General features: G+C 38.3%; 1 protein-coding gene across 1 annotated transcript in view; it reads left to right on the forward strand.

Annotated features, from left to right (window-relative positions):
- The window catches only part of LOC141131772 (uncharacterized), a 759,715-nt gene that overhangs the window by 214,961 nt on the left and 527,461 nt on the right, over positions 1-17,293 (forward strand). The window contains exons 21-29 of the mRNA XM_073619424.1: positions 1,549-1,728; positions 4,572-4,711; positions 6,045-6,168; positions 6,262-6,405; positions 7,295-7,482; positions 8,107-8,184; positions 8,937-8,954; positions 9,373-9,399; positions 16,762-16,833. Of these exons, the coding sequence (XP_073475525.1) occupies positions 1,549-1,728; positions 4,572-4,711; positions 6,045-6,168; positions 6,262-6,405; positions 7,295-7,482; positions 8,107-8,184; positions 8,937-8,954; positions 9,373-9,399; positions 16,762-16,833 (971 nt within the window). The remainder of the gene's footprint in view (positions 1-1,548; positions 1,729-4,571; positions 4,712-6,044; positions 6,169-6,261; positions 6,406-7,294; positions 7,483-8,106; positions 8,185-8,936; positions 8,955-9,372; positions 9,400-16,761; positions 16,834-17,293) is intronic.

Raw genomic sequence — 17,293 nt, forward strand, 5'->3', positions numbered from 1 at the left:
AAGGGTCTGGTATGGATTTTGGGGGGATCCCACACCGTTTTTTTTTGGTGGGGGGTTCCCCTTTAAATCCATACCAGACTGAAGTGTCTGGTATAGTTTTGTAGGGGGAACTCCAACCAGATTGTACCAAAACTTTTCTCTTTCTGGTGCAATTAGTGTAGTGCTGAGTATTTAGTATTTTGTTCGCTATTGTAAAATTATTATTTGTATACAGTTGCTTTACGTTTTTTTCTACTTTTTTCACTGTCTATTTTTTTCCATATGAAGTTAAACTATATAGGTCAGTGAAGGAGCATTTCTGGCACAAGGACAGATAAATAGCAACTTCCATAACCCTCAGTAGCCATTTAAAGCCCATTCCACCCCTAAAATCCTCTAAAAACCATCCTAATTTTGCCTTCGCCTTTGGCTCCAGTGCACTTCACCAAAATAGTATTTTTTTTCTTTAAACCTCAAGATCCTTGCAAAAATTCAGGGAAATTAAAACTCATGTTGCTCATCCCTGGAACTGAGATTTTCCAGTCTGTGAGAGCAGCAAGTAACATCAGGACAGAATAATGCAAAGATAAGGATGCTAGCTGCCCCGTGTTTGTAAGACCATTGACTTGAAAAAAACATCACCACTACCACTTCTGCATCTGGCCTTCATAGAAAAAAATCCAGTTTATCTTTTATGGTAATATTAGACAAACTCTACTTGTATTTAGGAAGAATTATGGGATATATATCTAAATAGAGATGGTTCATTGTAGGGCTTTAAGTCTAATTCCAAGAGACACATACAACTGGATAGGAACATACATTAAAATGGAGATCTGGAATAGACTGTGTAAAATAATAATAAACTTTATTTTATATAGAGCCTTTAAAGGTAGCTTCTCAAAGCACTTTACAAAGAAAACACAAGAAGTACACAGGATAAAATTAAAGGAAAAAAGGAACAATTACTTGAAAGCTTGTCTAAAGAAAACATATTTAAGATTTGATTTGAATGTGTTTAGAGAGGATGAATCTATAATGTTTTGTGGAAGTGAATTCCAGAGTTTTGGGGCATAGCAGGAGAAGGCTCTGTCTCCCATCGGTTGTAGGGGAGTGGGGGGGGGGGGGGGGGCACACAGAAGACCAGAATTTGAGGAGTGGAGGTAATGAAGGGGGAGAGTAAGTTGATAAAAGTTCAGAGAGATAATGGGGTGCCAAGCCATGAAGAGCCTTATAGGTGAGCGTGAGGATCTTAAAGTCTATGGAAGGACTCCAGGATAGGGATAATATGATCACTTGTACCAGACCTATTCAGGATTGCGGCTGCAGAATTTTGTACATATTGAAGTTGATTAATAGTGAATTTAGTGAGTAGAGCATTTCAGTAGTCAAGTCCGGAGAACACAAATGTATGGATCAGCTTTTCAGCTACAGTAAATGATAGCATAGGACACAACCAAGCAATATGTAAAACATCTAGTATGATCCAGCAAAATAAATTGATCATTGCAATGTTTTGTTTGCAGTTTGCCCTGGAAACATTATTCCTTTATTCTTATGTTCTTACAGCTGAACCAGTGAGAAAACCTGTTCCTTCTCCTACTGTTCATGGACCTAGACTGACAACAACAAGTGAAAGGACAACAACAGTGAGACCTATTGTGAATCCACGGCCAAGCCCCCCACCAGAGACTGCCAAATTTACCAGTTCTGCCGCTAGAGGAACAACAGCTTTTATTTCTGAGCCAAGTAAATATTTCTGCATATTTTTTTATACCCAAACTCATAACAATTTACCCATTACAGACTGATATTGTTGTTTATATATAGTTATTGAAAAAGTTAGACTCAAGAATGTATGGGTTTGTTTTATGAAAAAGCTGGAAAATTTATAATATTTACAATAGCAAAAATGGAGTAGCGATGAATGTAATTTAATTTTATTTTCTACTAAGGTCCAGCTTTAACCAAAACTTAAATTTAAAACTAACCAAAAATACAAAAACTGGGGGTTGCATTTTCTGTCAGGATAGAAAGTGATAGGATATCTCTGCACAGAGAACATGGACAAAAGCAAAAACACATGCGAGGAAGGGTATAACATCTGACAATGTTTGTATTATAGTCTGCACCCTCTTGTCCTAAGGGGATATGCTCCCCCATTTCATATAAACAGTGGATATAAAAAGTCTACACACCCCTGTTACAATATCAGTTTTCTATGATGTAAAAAAAACGAGACAAAAATAAATCATTTCAGAACTTTTTCCACCTTGAATGTGACCTATAAACTGTACTACTCAACTGAACAACAAACTGAAATCTTTTAGGTGGCGGGAAGTAAAAAATAAAAAAATAAAATAATATGGTTGCATAAGTGTGCACACCCTTAAACTAATATTGTGTAGAAGCACCTTTTGATTTTATTACAGCACTCAGTCTTTTTGGGTATGAGTCTATCAGCATGGCACATCTTGACTTGGCAATATTTGCCCACTCTTCTTTGCAAAAACACTCCAAATCTGTCAGATTGTGAGGGCATCTCCTGTGCACAGCCCTCTTCAGATCACCCCACAGATTTTCAATCATATTCAGCTCTGCGCTTTGGCTGGGCTATTCCAAAACTTTAATCTTCTTCTGGTGAAGCCATTCCTTTGTATGCTTTGGGTTGTTGTCATGCTGAAAGATGAAGTTCCTCTTCATGTTCAGCTTTCTAGCAGAAGCCTGAAGGTTTTGTGCCAATATTGACTGGTATTTGCAACTGTTCATAATTCCCTCTACCTTGACTAAGGCCCCTGTTCCAGCTGAAGAAAAACAGCCCCAAAGCATGATGTCATCACCATGCTTCACGGTGGGTATGGTGTTCTTTTGGTGATGTGCAGTTTTGTTTTTGCGCCAAACATATCTTTTGGAATTACGGACAAAAAGTTAATCCTTGGTTTCTTCAGACCATAACACCTTTTCCCACATGCTTTTGAGACACTTCAGATGTGTTTTTGCAAAATTTAGCTAGGCTTGGATGTTTTTCTTCATAAGAAAAGGTTTCCGTCTTGCCCCTCTACCCCATAGCCCAGACATATGAAGAATATGGGAGATTGTTGTCACATGTTCCACACAGCCAGTACTTGCCAGATATTCCTGCAGCTCCTCTAATGTTGCTGTAGGCCTCTTGGTAGTCTCCCTGACCAGTTTTCTTCTCGCCTTTTTATCAATTTTGGAGGGACGTCCAGTTCTTGGTAATGTCACTGTTTGCCATATTTTCTCCACTTGATGATGACTGTCTTCACTGTGTTCCATGGTATATCTAATGCCTTGGAAATTCTTTTGTACCCTTCTCCTGACTGAAACCTTTTTACCACTTCAGCCCCAGAAGATTTTACCCCCTTTCTGACCAGAGCACTTTTTACAATTTGGCACTGCGTCGCTTTAACTGACAATTGCGCGGTCATGCAATGCTGTACCCAAACAAAATTTGGATCCTTTTTTTCCCCCACAAATAGAGCTTTCTTTTGGTGGTATTTGATCACCTCTGCGTTTTTTATTTTTTGCGCTATAAAAAAAAAAGAGCGACAATTTTGAAAAAAAAAACAATATTTTTTAACTTTTTGCTATAATTAATATCCCCCAAAAATGTTTTTAAAAAACAAATTTATCCCTGTGCCTGGCTCTCGTGCATGGCCGACTGGCGGATCACGCGTGGCCGACTGGCGGATCTTAAAGGGAACCCCGTATATGTACGGGATTTCACACAGCGGTGCCATTGTGCTGCAATAAATGAGCGTGAGCCGGTCGGGAACCAGTTAACAATGGAATCCCTCTGATGCTCTGGAAGCTCTCTGCAGACCATGGCTTTGCTGTAGGATGCAACTAAGAAAATGTCAGGAAAGACCTACTAGAACAGCTGACATTTTTTGGGGTCAATCAGAGGCACTTTAAATGATGGCAAGTGTGTACTGACTCCTAGTAAACATGAGTTTGTATGTGATTGCTTAATTCTGAACACAGCTACATGCAACCACATCATTTTATTTTTTTATCCCCCCCCCTAAAAGATTTTGGTTTGTTTTATAAGTGAGTTGTACAGTTTATAGGTCACATTAAAGGTGGAAAAAGTTCTAAAATTATTTATCTTGTTCTCATTTTTTCACATTACAGAATCCTGACATTTTAACAGGGGTGTGTAGACTTTTTATATCCACTGTAGGTGCCACAAGGATAATAAATGATGCACAATTTTCACATTAGGATCACAAACAGGAATAAAAGAAAACTGGCAGAAATTCTAACTTTTTCCTGGCTGCAGGCATTTATGTGAAATAAAGTTTCAGATTTAATCAGGTACAGTTGAATTTCAGCTTTCATATGTCCAGCATATTCTTATATTGTGCATTACAACCATATAGCATCATTAGTGAATAGTATAACATATGTACTTTCGCGGAAATGTTATGCTAGAATTATATAAAACTCTTGACAATGTACAGCAGAACAAGTGTCCTATGTTTTTTTTCAAATTTAGACTAAATATATGCTTGAATATGCTAGAATTACGGTAACAAATGAAACAAAAATATGATGTTATTTTTCTTTAGTTTGTGCAAAGCTGAAAACTGACATAGTATTTCTTGTGGATGAGTCTTCCAGCATTGGACCAAGCAATTTTAACAAAGTCAAGGACTTCTTATATAGAATAGTTTCATATTTTCCAAAGATCGGACCCCAAGGAACACAGGTATGATCAGAGTTACAGTACATGTATGTGTTTTAATAGTGTTTGCTTTCACTATCAGCTTCTTTAACACATGGTATCCTGATACTGCTGATGCAGAGAGACACAAGTACTTGTGAGTCTACTACTTGACCTCATTAAAGCTCTTTTTGTTGAATGAGCACAAAGTCCTACAGACACAATTTAAAATGTTGTGGAAAACCTTTCCAGGAGAGCAGAGGCTGTTATAGCCACAATGCCCACGGTTTGGAATGGAATGTCCAGCAACCTCTGGTTATGGTAAGGTATCCAAAAATTTGGCATATGGGGGTTAATTTAGTAAAGGCATATAGACTGTTCACTTTGCAAGGAAATTATCCAAGAGCTTGATGGATAAGGTAAAATTTCACTTTGCAAAGAATACCCAATCAAGTGCAAGAAAAAACATAATTTTTGCATGTACTTGATTGGATGATTAAAGTCAGCAGAACTTCATCCCATTCACTAAGCTCTAGGGTAAATTCCCTTGCAAAGTATGAGCAGCTTTTTTGCCTTTAGTAAATCAACCCCATAGTGTATATTCAAAGGTGTGATTAAAGAGACTTGCAGCCTTGAGTATTACAAATATGTGCTTTTATGAAATATATTAATTATATTAATACAGTATATCTCTTTTTATAACATATTAGCAAAAGTGTATCCATTTAATGAATGGTTAAAATACAGGGGAAAATGTATGTATTCTGTATGCATTTGTGTAAAAAATGTTTTCTGATGGATGTGAAGTAGAAGTCAAAACCACCTAAACTTTAAAATGACCCCCACCCTCAAGCCTATTCTACCTACCCTGTAAAAAGAAAAGATGCCTATATATACCTATTCTGAAGTTACTCGGGTCTGGTCACATGATCTCTCCAGCACCAGCTTCAGTGTAAAGGTGAGATCTCTGAAAATGGCTGCAGAGCCTGGGCGATGACATTGCCTTACTATGGCTTACCTATGGGGAATACGTTGTTGGCTGTCTTTCCTCTACCCTGAAGTTGGTGCTGTAACCTGGTCATGTGACCGGACAGGAGCGACTTCAGAATAGGTAGGTATAGGCATCTTTTCTTTTACAGGGTAGATAGAATAAGCTTAGAATTGGGATGGGAGTAGATATAAGCTTAGTTAGGTATTGACTTGCTTTCTACTTTAAATTGAATGAATTGTTTTTGACTCTTGTCATATTCATAAGATCATATTACAATGTGTAATGTGGTCCTCCTGCATATTTGACACAACTTACTTTAATTAAACAGGAACATTTGCAGTTTATATTGTTTCACAGTGTTGACAAATATTATCTATTATTTATTAGATTGCTATTGTTCAATACAGTGAAGAACCGAGAACAGAATTTCATTTGAATGAAAACAAGGACAGAAATTCTATTTTAAAGGCCATACGAAACATGCAGTATTTTGGAGGAAATACCAAGACTGGTGAGCAGTATGTGCTACGATGGAGACATAAACAATACAAGGATATAATACTAGTGTTACTAAATATACTTAAAATACATTTCTGTTATTCAGGACGAGGTATTGGGCATGTTCTGAAGGAGCTCTTCCAGGTGTCTAAAGGAATGAGGCCATCTTCTCCTCATTTGATTTTGTTGATAACTGATGGACAATCGCAGGATAATGTTATGCAGCCCTCCAGAGTTGCTCATGCCTTAGGTATTGTATCCATTACAATAGACATACAAACATACAGAACAATATATACACATATACATATACATCCAATATATATATATATATATATATATATATATATACATACACACACACATACATTAAAATATATACACATATATTATACAATATATAATGTTGACCATACTTTTTTCCTTCATCAAAGGAAATATGCTTGGAAAAATATAATTAATAATCAATATAAAATCTGTTTTGTTTTGTAAAAAAAAAACAAAGCATCATAGACTTACAGTATGATACTGTAATACTGTAATAAATTATTTGTAAATATTAAGGCTAACTATAGATGTTAGAGGGCAGTTGAACTTGCAGGCACAATTCAGCTTCTCTTAGGCTTTTCTATATATATGAACATCATACATGTGCATGGCTTGACTGAGCATGCATGCTTATATAAAGATTTCCTATTTTGTAAATGTAATTTACACCATCCGAATTCAGGAGAAAGCTGTTTCCTCATCATAGCTTCGCATACCTTGATCAACAGTTTCTTCATTGTTTTTTTTTTACCATCCTGTCTACTTTTTGTTTTTTTACCTTTCAATATTACAGCATCTCAATTTTATAGCATCATGGTAAACCCTTTACAAGCTAGAGGGCAAGCAATTGAAATTTATCGGTTAAATAAAATAATATTGCTGAAAAATGATAAGTAATTATATTAGCTATATTTATTAATACATTTGCAAAACGTGGATGCAAGTGCTACATGATAGCTCTTCCTTGGATTCTAGCAAATCTCTTTTTTGCTAAATGATATGAAATGATTTAGTCCCAGTGTTACAAAACAGGAAGCTTTCACCACATACATTTTTAAAAAAACGTTTGTTGTCTTGAAACTATCTTTTAGGGATCCGTATGATTGCTGTGGGTGTGGGTGCTGCAGACATGGATGAGCTGAGAAGTATCATGATGCACCGTAATCTGGATGACTTATTCTTTGTCAGCACATTTGATGACTTCCCTCTAATTGTACAAGAGCTGATAGAAACAATTTGTACTGAGAGCAAAGCAACAGTGAAAACACAAGCCGAAGAGGTAAGCCACTACCATGTATATCATACTGTATGTTAGAGGGAAAAAAGACACTATAACAACATACCTCTACTAGAAATGGGCTATTTGGTTTCTATTTCTTAGCCAGAATGTGACACAATTTTCAAAGTTTGCACCTGTTACAGCAAACAAATGAGCGTTGGAGAATTGACACTTTGCAACAGAACCTGCTGAGCACTATGCAAGGACAAATTTTAGAAGGCTGCCTTTTTTTTCATCTGACAGTGGCCTTAGATATATATTTTTACCTGTACAATAAACAGTCACTCTTTGCTTCACCAGGAGATTATTATTTAGTTTTTCCTTTGCACCAGATTAGCTCAGTTCACTTGTAATATGAAGTGGGCAGTGCTGCAGATCTTCACTATAGTAATCCACGAACATATGATATTTCTAGGTTTCTTTTTTTTTCATTTTATTATGGCTGCTATTTTATGTGCTCCATGATCATATTAAGATTTCACTTTATTCAAGTCATTCAAGTGTATGATCTTCTTCAGTAATATACTTTATTATAGCTGTGAAACAGAACATAGGTATGCAATGTTACATTATGCCTTATGTACTGATATAACTGTGGAGACCTAACAGTATTTATTTTTGCAGGATGTTAACCCAGAGCCAGATAGACCAGAGACACTTCCAGAGGAACCAGTGGGACCTTGCTCATCTTCGTGTTCTAAAGTAATATTTATATTTGGATGGCGCATTTTTGGGCTGACCTTGGACTGTAGTCAGTTGGGAATACGTGATGTACACTTATCTAGGTCAGACTAATATAGAGATAGAAGGGGTAGCAACTACCAGGTTCTTCCAGCACCCAGTTTACCAAAGAGGTGGCAATAGTAATTGTTCCAGCAGGAATAATCACTATTTCCTCCTGCGTTCTGTTTGCTGGATTTGTCTTACCAAGGTGTGCAGGTGAAGATCCTTATTTTGCTAGGACTGGAACACCTGTGACATGATTTGGCTGAAACACCACCTAGAGCAGGGTTTCTCAACTAGGGTTCCATGGAACCCAAAGGTTCCTGCAGAGGTTGCTAGGGGTTTCTTGACCAATGATCAATTTCTGTCTGTCAGATAAATTCCCACTGACACCATTGATTTGTTTAGCTGTAAGAGGGTTATTCTTTCCAATGACCACAAGTGTAAGGAGCATTCTTCCTACTGACCATCGCACTAATGTATCATGAATTGTAGATATAGTATTATTTTAGCAGGGATTCCCTGAAAGTGGAAAGTTATTTAAAGGGTTCTTCTGTGTTGAAAAACTTGAGAAAGGCCTGAGCTAGAGAAATGATTTCAAGAAGCCAAATATAAATTGTTTTTGGAAACTACAACTTATCTAATTAGTTGTTACAATTAAGTAAGTCAAACTAACTTGTTCATTTTTGTTAACATCTGACTTTTAATACAACAATATTTTGATTTTACAGGGTCTAAAGGGAGAAAAGGTAAGAAACAACTGGAGTTTTGTGATTAGTTGAAATGAATACCTTTATAACAATGGATTAAAAAACATTTCTGTATTATCATGCCATCACAAATGTTTTAAGATTCTTTACTTTTGAACTTTCTGTGGACTTGTATTTCTGAGATAAATTCTGCATTGGTTAATCAAGGATATGTGTGGGAGCCACTCAGGATGTATGGGAATGAAGTCCTGTGCCCACCGCTGTGAGTGCTAGCTGGGAAGTGAAATGCGTTGGGAGCATGGCCTGGCAGGGATCCAAGCTGAGACTGCCATTCACTATCATACAGCAGGTCTTGACTTGATGTATGGCTTCCAGGACACCCAGTTACTCTCTACCATTACCTACATTCATATTAGTTGTTATAAAACCTTTATACTTCTGTGTTTACTTTCTGCAGGGTGAAACAGGACCCCCAGGACAATCTGTGAGTTTAATGCTTATGTAAAATTAAACATTTTTTGTTAAAAAAATGGATATACTATATGATCAAGGACATACCTATAGCCACATCAGAGCACATGACTGCTATGGGATCTGTTCTTAATAATCAATTTAGTTTTTTGTTATGAACAGACATTTCTTAACAACTGTCTGTTCTTAACAACCAATCAACAAACAGTAGTACACAACTCTGCTCTAGAAATATAAAAGAGAGATCAAATCAAAACTGAGTTAGAATTTAATTGTATAATTATGATTTTTTTAACATTGAAATGTATCTAAAATCAAATAAATTTTTTAAACAAGGGTTAGAATCTCTGTTATATTTAATTGCTGGCTGTGCTCATTCCTGGTGAGCTTCCCCCTTTCTATCTGTCCTGTGGATTATTGTCAACAGGACTGAAAGTTAAGAAAAAATTAGCATTAGTTTGAGTTGTCACTGTAATAGGAAATGATGATCAAACTTTCAATGTTTTGGTGACAACAGTCCTCATTTGAGAGATCTTGTGTTACCTCCTGTGTCTTAGTACATCTTTTCGATATATGCATATGGCATTTGTCTTTTAATTGCTCTTATGAATTAGGGTAATTGATTGAATATTTTAATTTTGTGAGTTGATATTAGCTGTGCAGTAATTTAATGCAGGGGTGCTTATATGCTATCTTTGGTTGTCCTCTATGATAAAGCCCAGTGTGGGCAAAACGTGTCAAAGGGGTGTGACTGATGGGTGGGGATTTGAGCTGAAGCCTGTCATTCATTGACTTCACACCGAAGTTGAATACAGTGTGTGGTGACACTTGCATGCTACAGTATCTTGTATTATATTGTTATATCTTAGAGCAAGATGTGCTCTGTCTCTGCCAGCACCTAATCCAGTCGCACCGGTGGCAAAATGGTTTGTCCTATCGGCACCACGTCTCGGTTCTATCTATCACACAGCTTACTTAAGTTCAGTCTCTATCGTGAGGCATCTCCCGTAAGCTACTAATCATTACTCATACTCATAACTCAGCCAATACTCTGCTTCGTGTACTCTGTCAGCTCATTCACACATCTACTGCCCGATTCGGATCTAGTCGAGTCGGCATAATTCTCGGCATGACACTACGCCATTCCATTTGTCATACAGCTTCCGCAGCCCAGTCTCCATCGTGAGGCACTTGCTACAAGCCACCATTCGTTACTCAGTCCATGCATTCGTACGCACTCTCAATCGTAGATGATATGCAACTCAATTTGGGACTCACTATGGGACTCACAACTTCAGCCAATGCCAGCTGCTTCACCTTGCGCCACGGGCCACAGAGCGCATCCTAAGGTCACATGAAACCTCAAGCAGCACAACACTTCATGGCTAGGACAAGTGGATGTCCGGTGGCTGGGTCTTTACCTTTCCTCACACCAAATCCATCATTGACCGCCTTCTTGGTGCATGGATTTATGTCAGGGTTTCACACCGGCCTCATCGCGCCACCCCACTCGACCCACAAGTGCAGGAATCTCCCCTCAGCTGCCGGGCGCATGGCTGTCCAAAATGGGCATGTCAGATGTATCTTAATTACTGCCCATTGAGCCATCTCTCTGGCAGTGGCATGGCATCAATTGGAAGGTACAAGACCCTGGTCAAGTTCAAGGCTGGATCCAGCAGCTACAGCAGATTGACAATGTAGGATGAATTCCTCGCAAACTGGAATGGCATATCCATGTTTATTCTGCTAACACTAGCTTTGTCACCTCAGGTAGTCGCGGATGCCGCAGCCTCCCCAAACATTATATATTTTTTCTAACACTCTAGAAGATAAAATGGCGGTCGTTGCAATACTTTGTCACACTGTATTAGCGCAGCGATCTTACAAGCACACTTTTTTGGGAAAAAATACACTTTTTTGAATTAAAAAATAAGACAACAGTTTTTTTATTTTTACACTGTTCTTGTTGATTGAAGGGCTTCGGCCATAAATAAGAAGGCCAGTATGGAGGCCTGAATTTATGGGAGGAGCACGGGGGGTATTTAAGCAGACCACTCACCTATGGTCATTGTCGGGTCCGGTGCGTGATACCTTCCCATTCCCCTTTTTCAGGGCACTTCTCAGCACATTTCTCTCCACAGTCATCCATTACTTATCTTGGGTATGCCCCCTTTTTGGTATACCGGCCAGCAGACCAGGGCACATTTCAGGTCTATGTTATGTTGGGAGTCTTGTGGCGTGTCTTGTGGCGTGGTTCTTATCTGTCCCGGTTGAAGAGCTTCGACCATAAATATATATATATATATATATATATATACACACACACACACACACACACACACACACACACACACACACAGTGCCTTGAAAAAGTATTCATACCCCTTGAAATTTTCTACGTTTTGTCAACCAAAAACATAAATGTATTTTATTGGGATTTTATGTGATTGACTAAAACAAAGTGGCACATAATTGTGAAGTGGAAGGAAAATGTAAAACGGTTTTCACATTGTGGCGTGCATTTGTATTCAACAACTCCCTTTACTCTGATACCCCTAACTTAAATCTAGTGGAACCAATTGCCTTCAGAAGTCACCTAATTAGTAAACAGAGTCCACCTGTGTGTAATTTAGTCTCAGTATAAATACAACTGTTCTGTGAAGCCCTCAGAGGTTTGTTAGAGAACCTTAGTGAACAAACAGCATCGCAATGGCCAAGCAACACACCAGACAGGTCAGGAATAAAGTTGTGGAGAAGTTTAAAGTGGGGTTAGGTTATAAAAAAATATCCCAAGCTTTGAACATCTCACAGAGCACTGTTCAATCCATCAAAAATGGAAAGAAGAAGAGAAGAAGCCAAGAGGCCCATGGTAACTCTGGAGGAGCTGTAGAGATCCACAGCTCAGGTGGTAGAATCTGTCCACCTGACAACTATTAGTCGTGTACTCCACAAATCTGGCCTTTATGGAAGAGTGGCAAGAAGAAAGCCATTGTTGAAAGAAAGCCATAAGAAGTTCAATTTGCGAGAAGCCATGTGGGGGACACAGCAAACATTTGGAAGAAAGTGCTCTGGTTAGATGAGACCAAAATTGAACTTTTTGGCCTTAAAGCAAAAAGCTATGTGATGGAAAACTAACACGGCACATCACCCTGAACACCCCATCCCCACCATGAAACATGGTGGTGGCAGCTTCGTGTTATGGGGATGCTTTTCTTCAGCAGGGACAGAGAAGCTGGTCAGAGTTGATGGGAAGATGATGGAGCCAAATACAGGGTAATCTTAGAAGAAAACCTGTTAGAGTCTGCAAAAGACTTGAGACTGGGGCGGATGTTCACCTTTCAGCAGGACAACGACCCTAAACATACAGCCAGAGCTACAATGGAATGGTTTAGATCCAAGCATATTCATGTGTTAGAATGGCCCAGTAAAAGTCCAGACCTAAATCCAATTGAGAATCTGTGGCTTGAGAGACTTGAAAATTGCTGTTCACAGACGCTTTCCATCCAATCTGACAGAGCTTGAGCTATTTTGCAAATAAGAATGGGGAAACATTTCACTCTCTAGATGTGCAAAACTAGTAGAGACATACCGAAAAAGATTTGCAACTGTAATTGCAGTGAAAGGTGGTTCTACAAAGTATTGACTCAGGGAGGCTAAATGTAAATATACGCCACACTTTTCAGATTTTTTTGTAAAAAATGTTGAAAACCATTTATCATTTTCCTTCCACTTCACAATTATGTGCCACCTTGTGTTTTCAACGTGTTTTGTGTGGTCAATCACATAAAATCCCAATAAAATACATTTATGTTTTTGGTTGTAACATGACAATATGAATACTTTTTCAAGGCATTATATATATATATATATATATATATATATATATATATATATTTACATATACGCAGGAATGTGGGGGAACAGTTCTGGCACCTCTTCACTGAGTATATGTAATGGCAAGAGGTGCTGGGGTGTGCTGGAGGGTCTGTTGATGCTGGCTGTAGGGAAATCTGTTGTTGCTGGCACGGGTCTATTCTTGCTGAAATGGATCTATTGTTACTGCTGGTATTTTGTTGCTCGGGCTCTATTGTTGCAGAGGGGGTCTTTGTTGCAGAGGGTGTCTATTATTGCTTGGGTGGATCTATTATTACTGTGGGGGTATTTTGTTGCTCACAGTCTATTGTTGCAACAGGGATCTATTGTTGCTTGGGGAATCTAATATTGTTGGGGGATCTTTTGTTGCTGATAAGGATCTGTTGTTGCTGGGGGGGTCTATTGTTACTGGCTAGATCTCTCTCTCTCTCTCTCTCTCTCTCTCTCTCTCTCTCTATATATATATATATATATATATCTAGTAATATAGTAATATTTTTTCTAGCATTTCTTACTCACTTTCTGTGACTGCAAAGCACCCAGTTTCTGTATTGAGATCCTCTAGTATTATGGCCCATGATAGTAATACTAGATAGTAATACTAGTTGTAGCAATAACTCACGGTGGAGCTGCTGGTTTATTATTGGGCCTGTCCTCTATTCTCTTCATCCTCTTAAATTGTTCAATCCCCTTGACACAGCTGTAGTGCAGTGTTGTAATGATATTAGTACCAACTTTAACCCACAATATACACTTATATTTATATTTACCTCTACCTGGGTGCTTGTAGCTCCACCTGCAGGAGAAATAACAACACTGCACACAAATTTCTGTAATAACCAAGATAACTTCGTTTGAATAAATTATATATTTATAAAAGAACTATTACAGTGACTACACTATCACACCAACGTAGTGCAACAGTATAGTAGACAATTATGACAATCTTGGTAACAAACACAAATATATATATATCTGTACCAGGGAGCTCCCCCTGCTCTAAACCGTAAAGTCACTACCCTTTGTAACTAGATGCAGGGCCCTGCAATTAAAAGAGATAGTCTTGATGTCTTCAATCTTCGCTAGCTACAAATTTGTAATTGTAATCCACAGAGGGTTCTTCTTGGACGTTGCACAGTGTAAGGTAATACACTAAGACAATTATAATCCAGAAGATTGATTAAGTGTTCTTATACGAAGAAGACAAACATCTAGTATCAGTTCTTGAATATTGAACTCTATGCAAATGTAATGTTCTCCAACTTAACTTGTTCTGTGGGACTATCAGTCCCAGCAATACTCTGTAACGTCCTAAGTGTGTGTAGTATTAAGCAAAGTTCCGGGTGTTAACCCTCTCACCACACGGGATCCGGGCAGATGGATGTCTCAGTTTCAGCAGTTCTCAGTCCGTATGCAGCCACCACCACACCGTCACACTGTTCCGTTTACTAATGACCAGGAGTCCTCGGTTACCTCCCCCACGGGTCTCCGGAACAATCACTTCTGCTGCTTCAGCACACTGTGATACGATGGCAGGATCCTTGCTGCTGCTCCGCTCCTCCACAAGGTAGGCCGCAACCCTGTGGGACACACACACCACAGAGTCCTGCTGGCAGGCCATGCGCCCCAGGAACAAGAGCCCTAAGGTGGCCACTCCCAGCCCTTTTATATCCTCCCACAATGCAGTTCAGTTCTTCTCTTGTCCAGGAGCATTGTGGGTAGGTCATAGTTAATGTTCAGAAGTAAACAATCAATCACTTCCATGTCACTTCTCTTAATCATGAAACATAAAAGTGTTGTACCTTTTCAATTGTCCACCAGATGGCACTAGAGCAACTTATATTCTTTTATAACATACAGATGACTAAAAACAAAAGTTGTCAGTGCTACATAGTTATAAAAGGAGACCACTGGGAAACTTAGCAGGTATTGGCTGGGTTTGGGAGCGAGCCATGGGCAGTCACTGCAGTTACTGTGGGACTGGCCTGGAAGGGCGTCAATAGCAGAATCTATAGCTAGCTAGCCATGCCTTACTAATTTCAGTTGGCAGGAGTTAAGCAGGAGATGAGTGACATCACAGCACAGAGCTGCATATCACTCCAAACTTGTCTGTTTGGCAATGTATTCAGCTGCTGCATTGTTGCCTATTGTCAATGTTGCTCATCAACACTCTGGGTGTACTGGAGGTAGGAGAGGTTCCTTCGCTTCACTGGTGAAATGGTTGTCCCTGGGACAGGAAGTGAAGGGAAATCTCTATCAGCAACACAGACAAAAGTAAAATGTTTTTCTCCTTTATACCTTTTTTTCCTTTTCTACCATTATCAAGTAAAAAGACTAGCGATTAGTCGAATACCTGAATGGGCAAAATTTGTTCTGAACTTGTGTTCAGACCGAACTTCTTGCTCATCCCTAGCATTGGAGATGAGAAGACACAGCAGTGTTTGTACTCTAAATCAGGGGAGCAGCCTAGGGTGACAACACTGGTCCCTTCATAGATGAAGTCAGGAGAAGTGAAAAGAGGACAAAAAGCCTCAAAAAGGATACTGAAACAGCCACCACATGTAAGGACTGGTAAGATGCAATATATACAAATATTGCTCTTGTGTTTGTATGTGCTTTAAAGTAAAACTAAAGGCAATTTTTTTTGGGCTTTGGATAGAGTGGAGAGGGATCAGAACCCCTGTCATTTTGTATTGCTGTCTGTTCCCCCTTTTGGGAGACTCAACCTCTCTATTTGTCCTGTTTACCATTATCATTTAAATTGAACGTAAAAGAAAATCCTAAATTTTAGGTTGTTACCAGAAATGTAATAGAGCTGAAATCTTCCAATGGGGACACTAGTTCATTTCCTCTCACTTCCTGTTTGGCTATAGGACAGGAAGTAAAGGAAATCTCTGAAATGGGACACAGATGTCAAAACAGATGGCAAAACATTTTTTGACAGGGGTTAAAACCCTCACTTGCTCTATCCAAAATAAAAAAAATGTCTATAGTACTACTTAAATGTGGTCACAAGCAACTTTTAACACTTTACCAGTTACAGTAAATCATCTAAAGAAACTTCTCCTGTTGTTTTCCCCTTTTGACTATGGAAATATCTGTTTATTAGTACTTACCAAATACCAGGTCATACAGTTCTTGATGTGCAGTATCTTGGTTAGACAATTACATACTGTAGTTATACTATTCAAAATCAGAATTACATTCTATAAGCAGTAAGATATATTTTTTACATTTTATTTATTAGTCTCTCAACTCAGCTTTGCAAATGATTACTCAGTTCGAGTCTGGTTGTGAAAAGGAACAAAAGCCCATACAATAAAATAGCATTTTAGTTGACTGTGTGTTTGAAATGGTTTATATCTTTTCTATGTTCATACTGGCTTAACCTCTGATATGAAACTTGACTTTTTTCTAATTGCATAAAAAATATACAGTTTTATTGACCATGCAAATACAAAATACAATTCCTTTCTTTTATACAATATTCTATCTTTATTAGACATTCACAGGTTTACAGACTGGCGGCTTTGATCTCCTTAACATAAACTCCAAAGGAGAGAAAGGAGAACGGGTAAGAACAAATGAAAACCCTTTGTATGATATTTAGAATGCAATATTACTACCCACATTGCTATACTAATATATATATTAGCAACTGTCCATCACATCTGTATGAGGTGACAAATACAGATTTTGAGGGTCCATTCTGAATGAATGAGTGAAATGAGTGAATTGATTTAGGAGGAATAATACACTTAGGTGTATGTTTATTAAACTGAGAAGTTTTCTCTCAGGTCAGTTCTTGACAGTTCTCAAAGGAAAATGATCTGTTCTCAGGAGAACAGAGGAGAAATTTTTCCTCTGAAAATGGCTGAGATCTGAGTAGAAGGGGTGGGCTGCCTGTAATCTCATGAGATATTGGGAGATTACAGTGCAGCAGAGTTGAAGAACATGAAACCAAAGATAAAAAGAACATGTTAATACATGTACTGTGTAGATAACTATATATACACATATATATATATATATAT

The sequence above is a fragment of the Aquarana catesbeiana genome, linkage group LG03, assembly GCF_042186555.1.
Source record: "Aquarana catesbeiana isolate 2022-GZ linkage group LG03, ASM4218655v1, whole genome shotgun sequence".
Classification (NCBI taxonomy): Eukaryota; Metazoa; Chordata; class Amphibia; order Anura; family Ranidae; genus Aquarana; species Aquarana catesbeiana.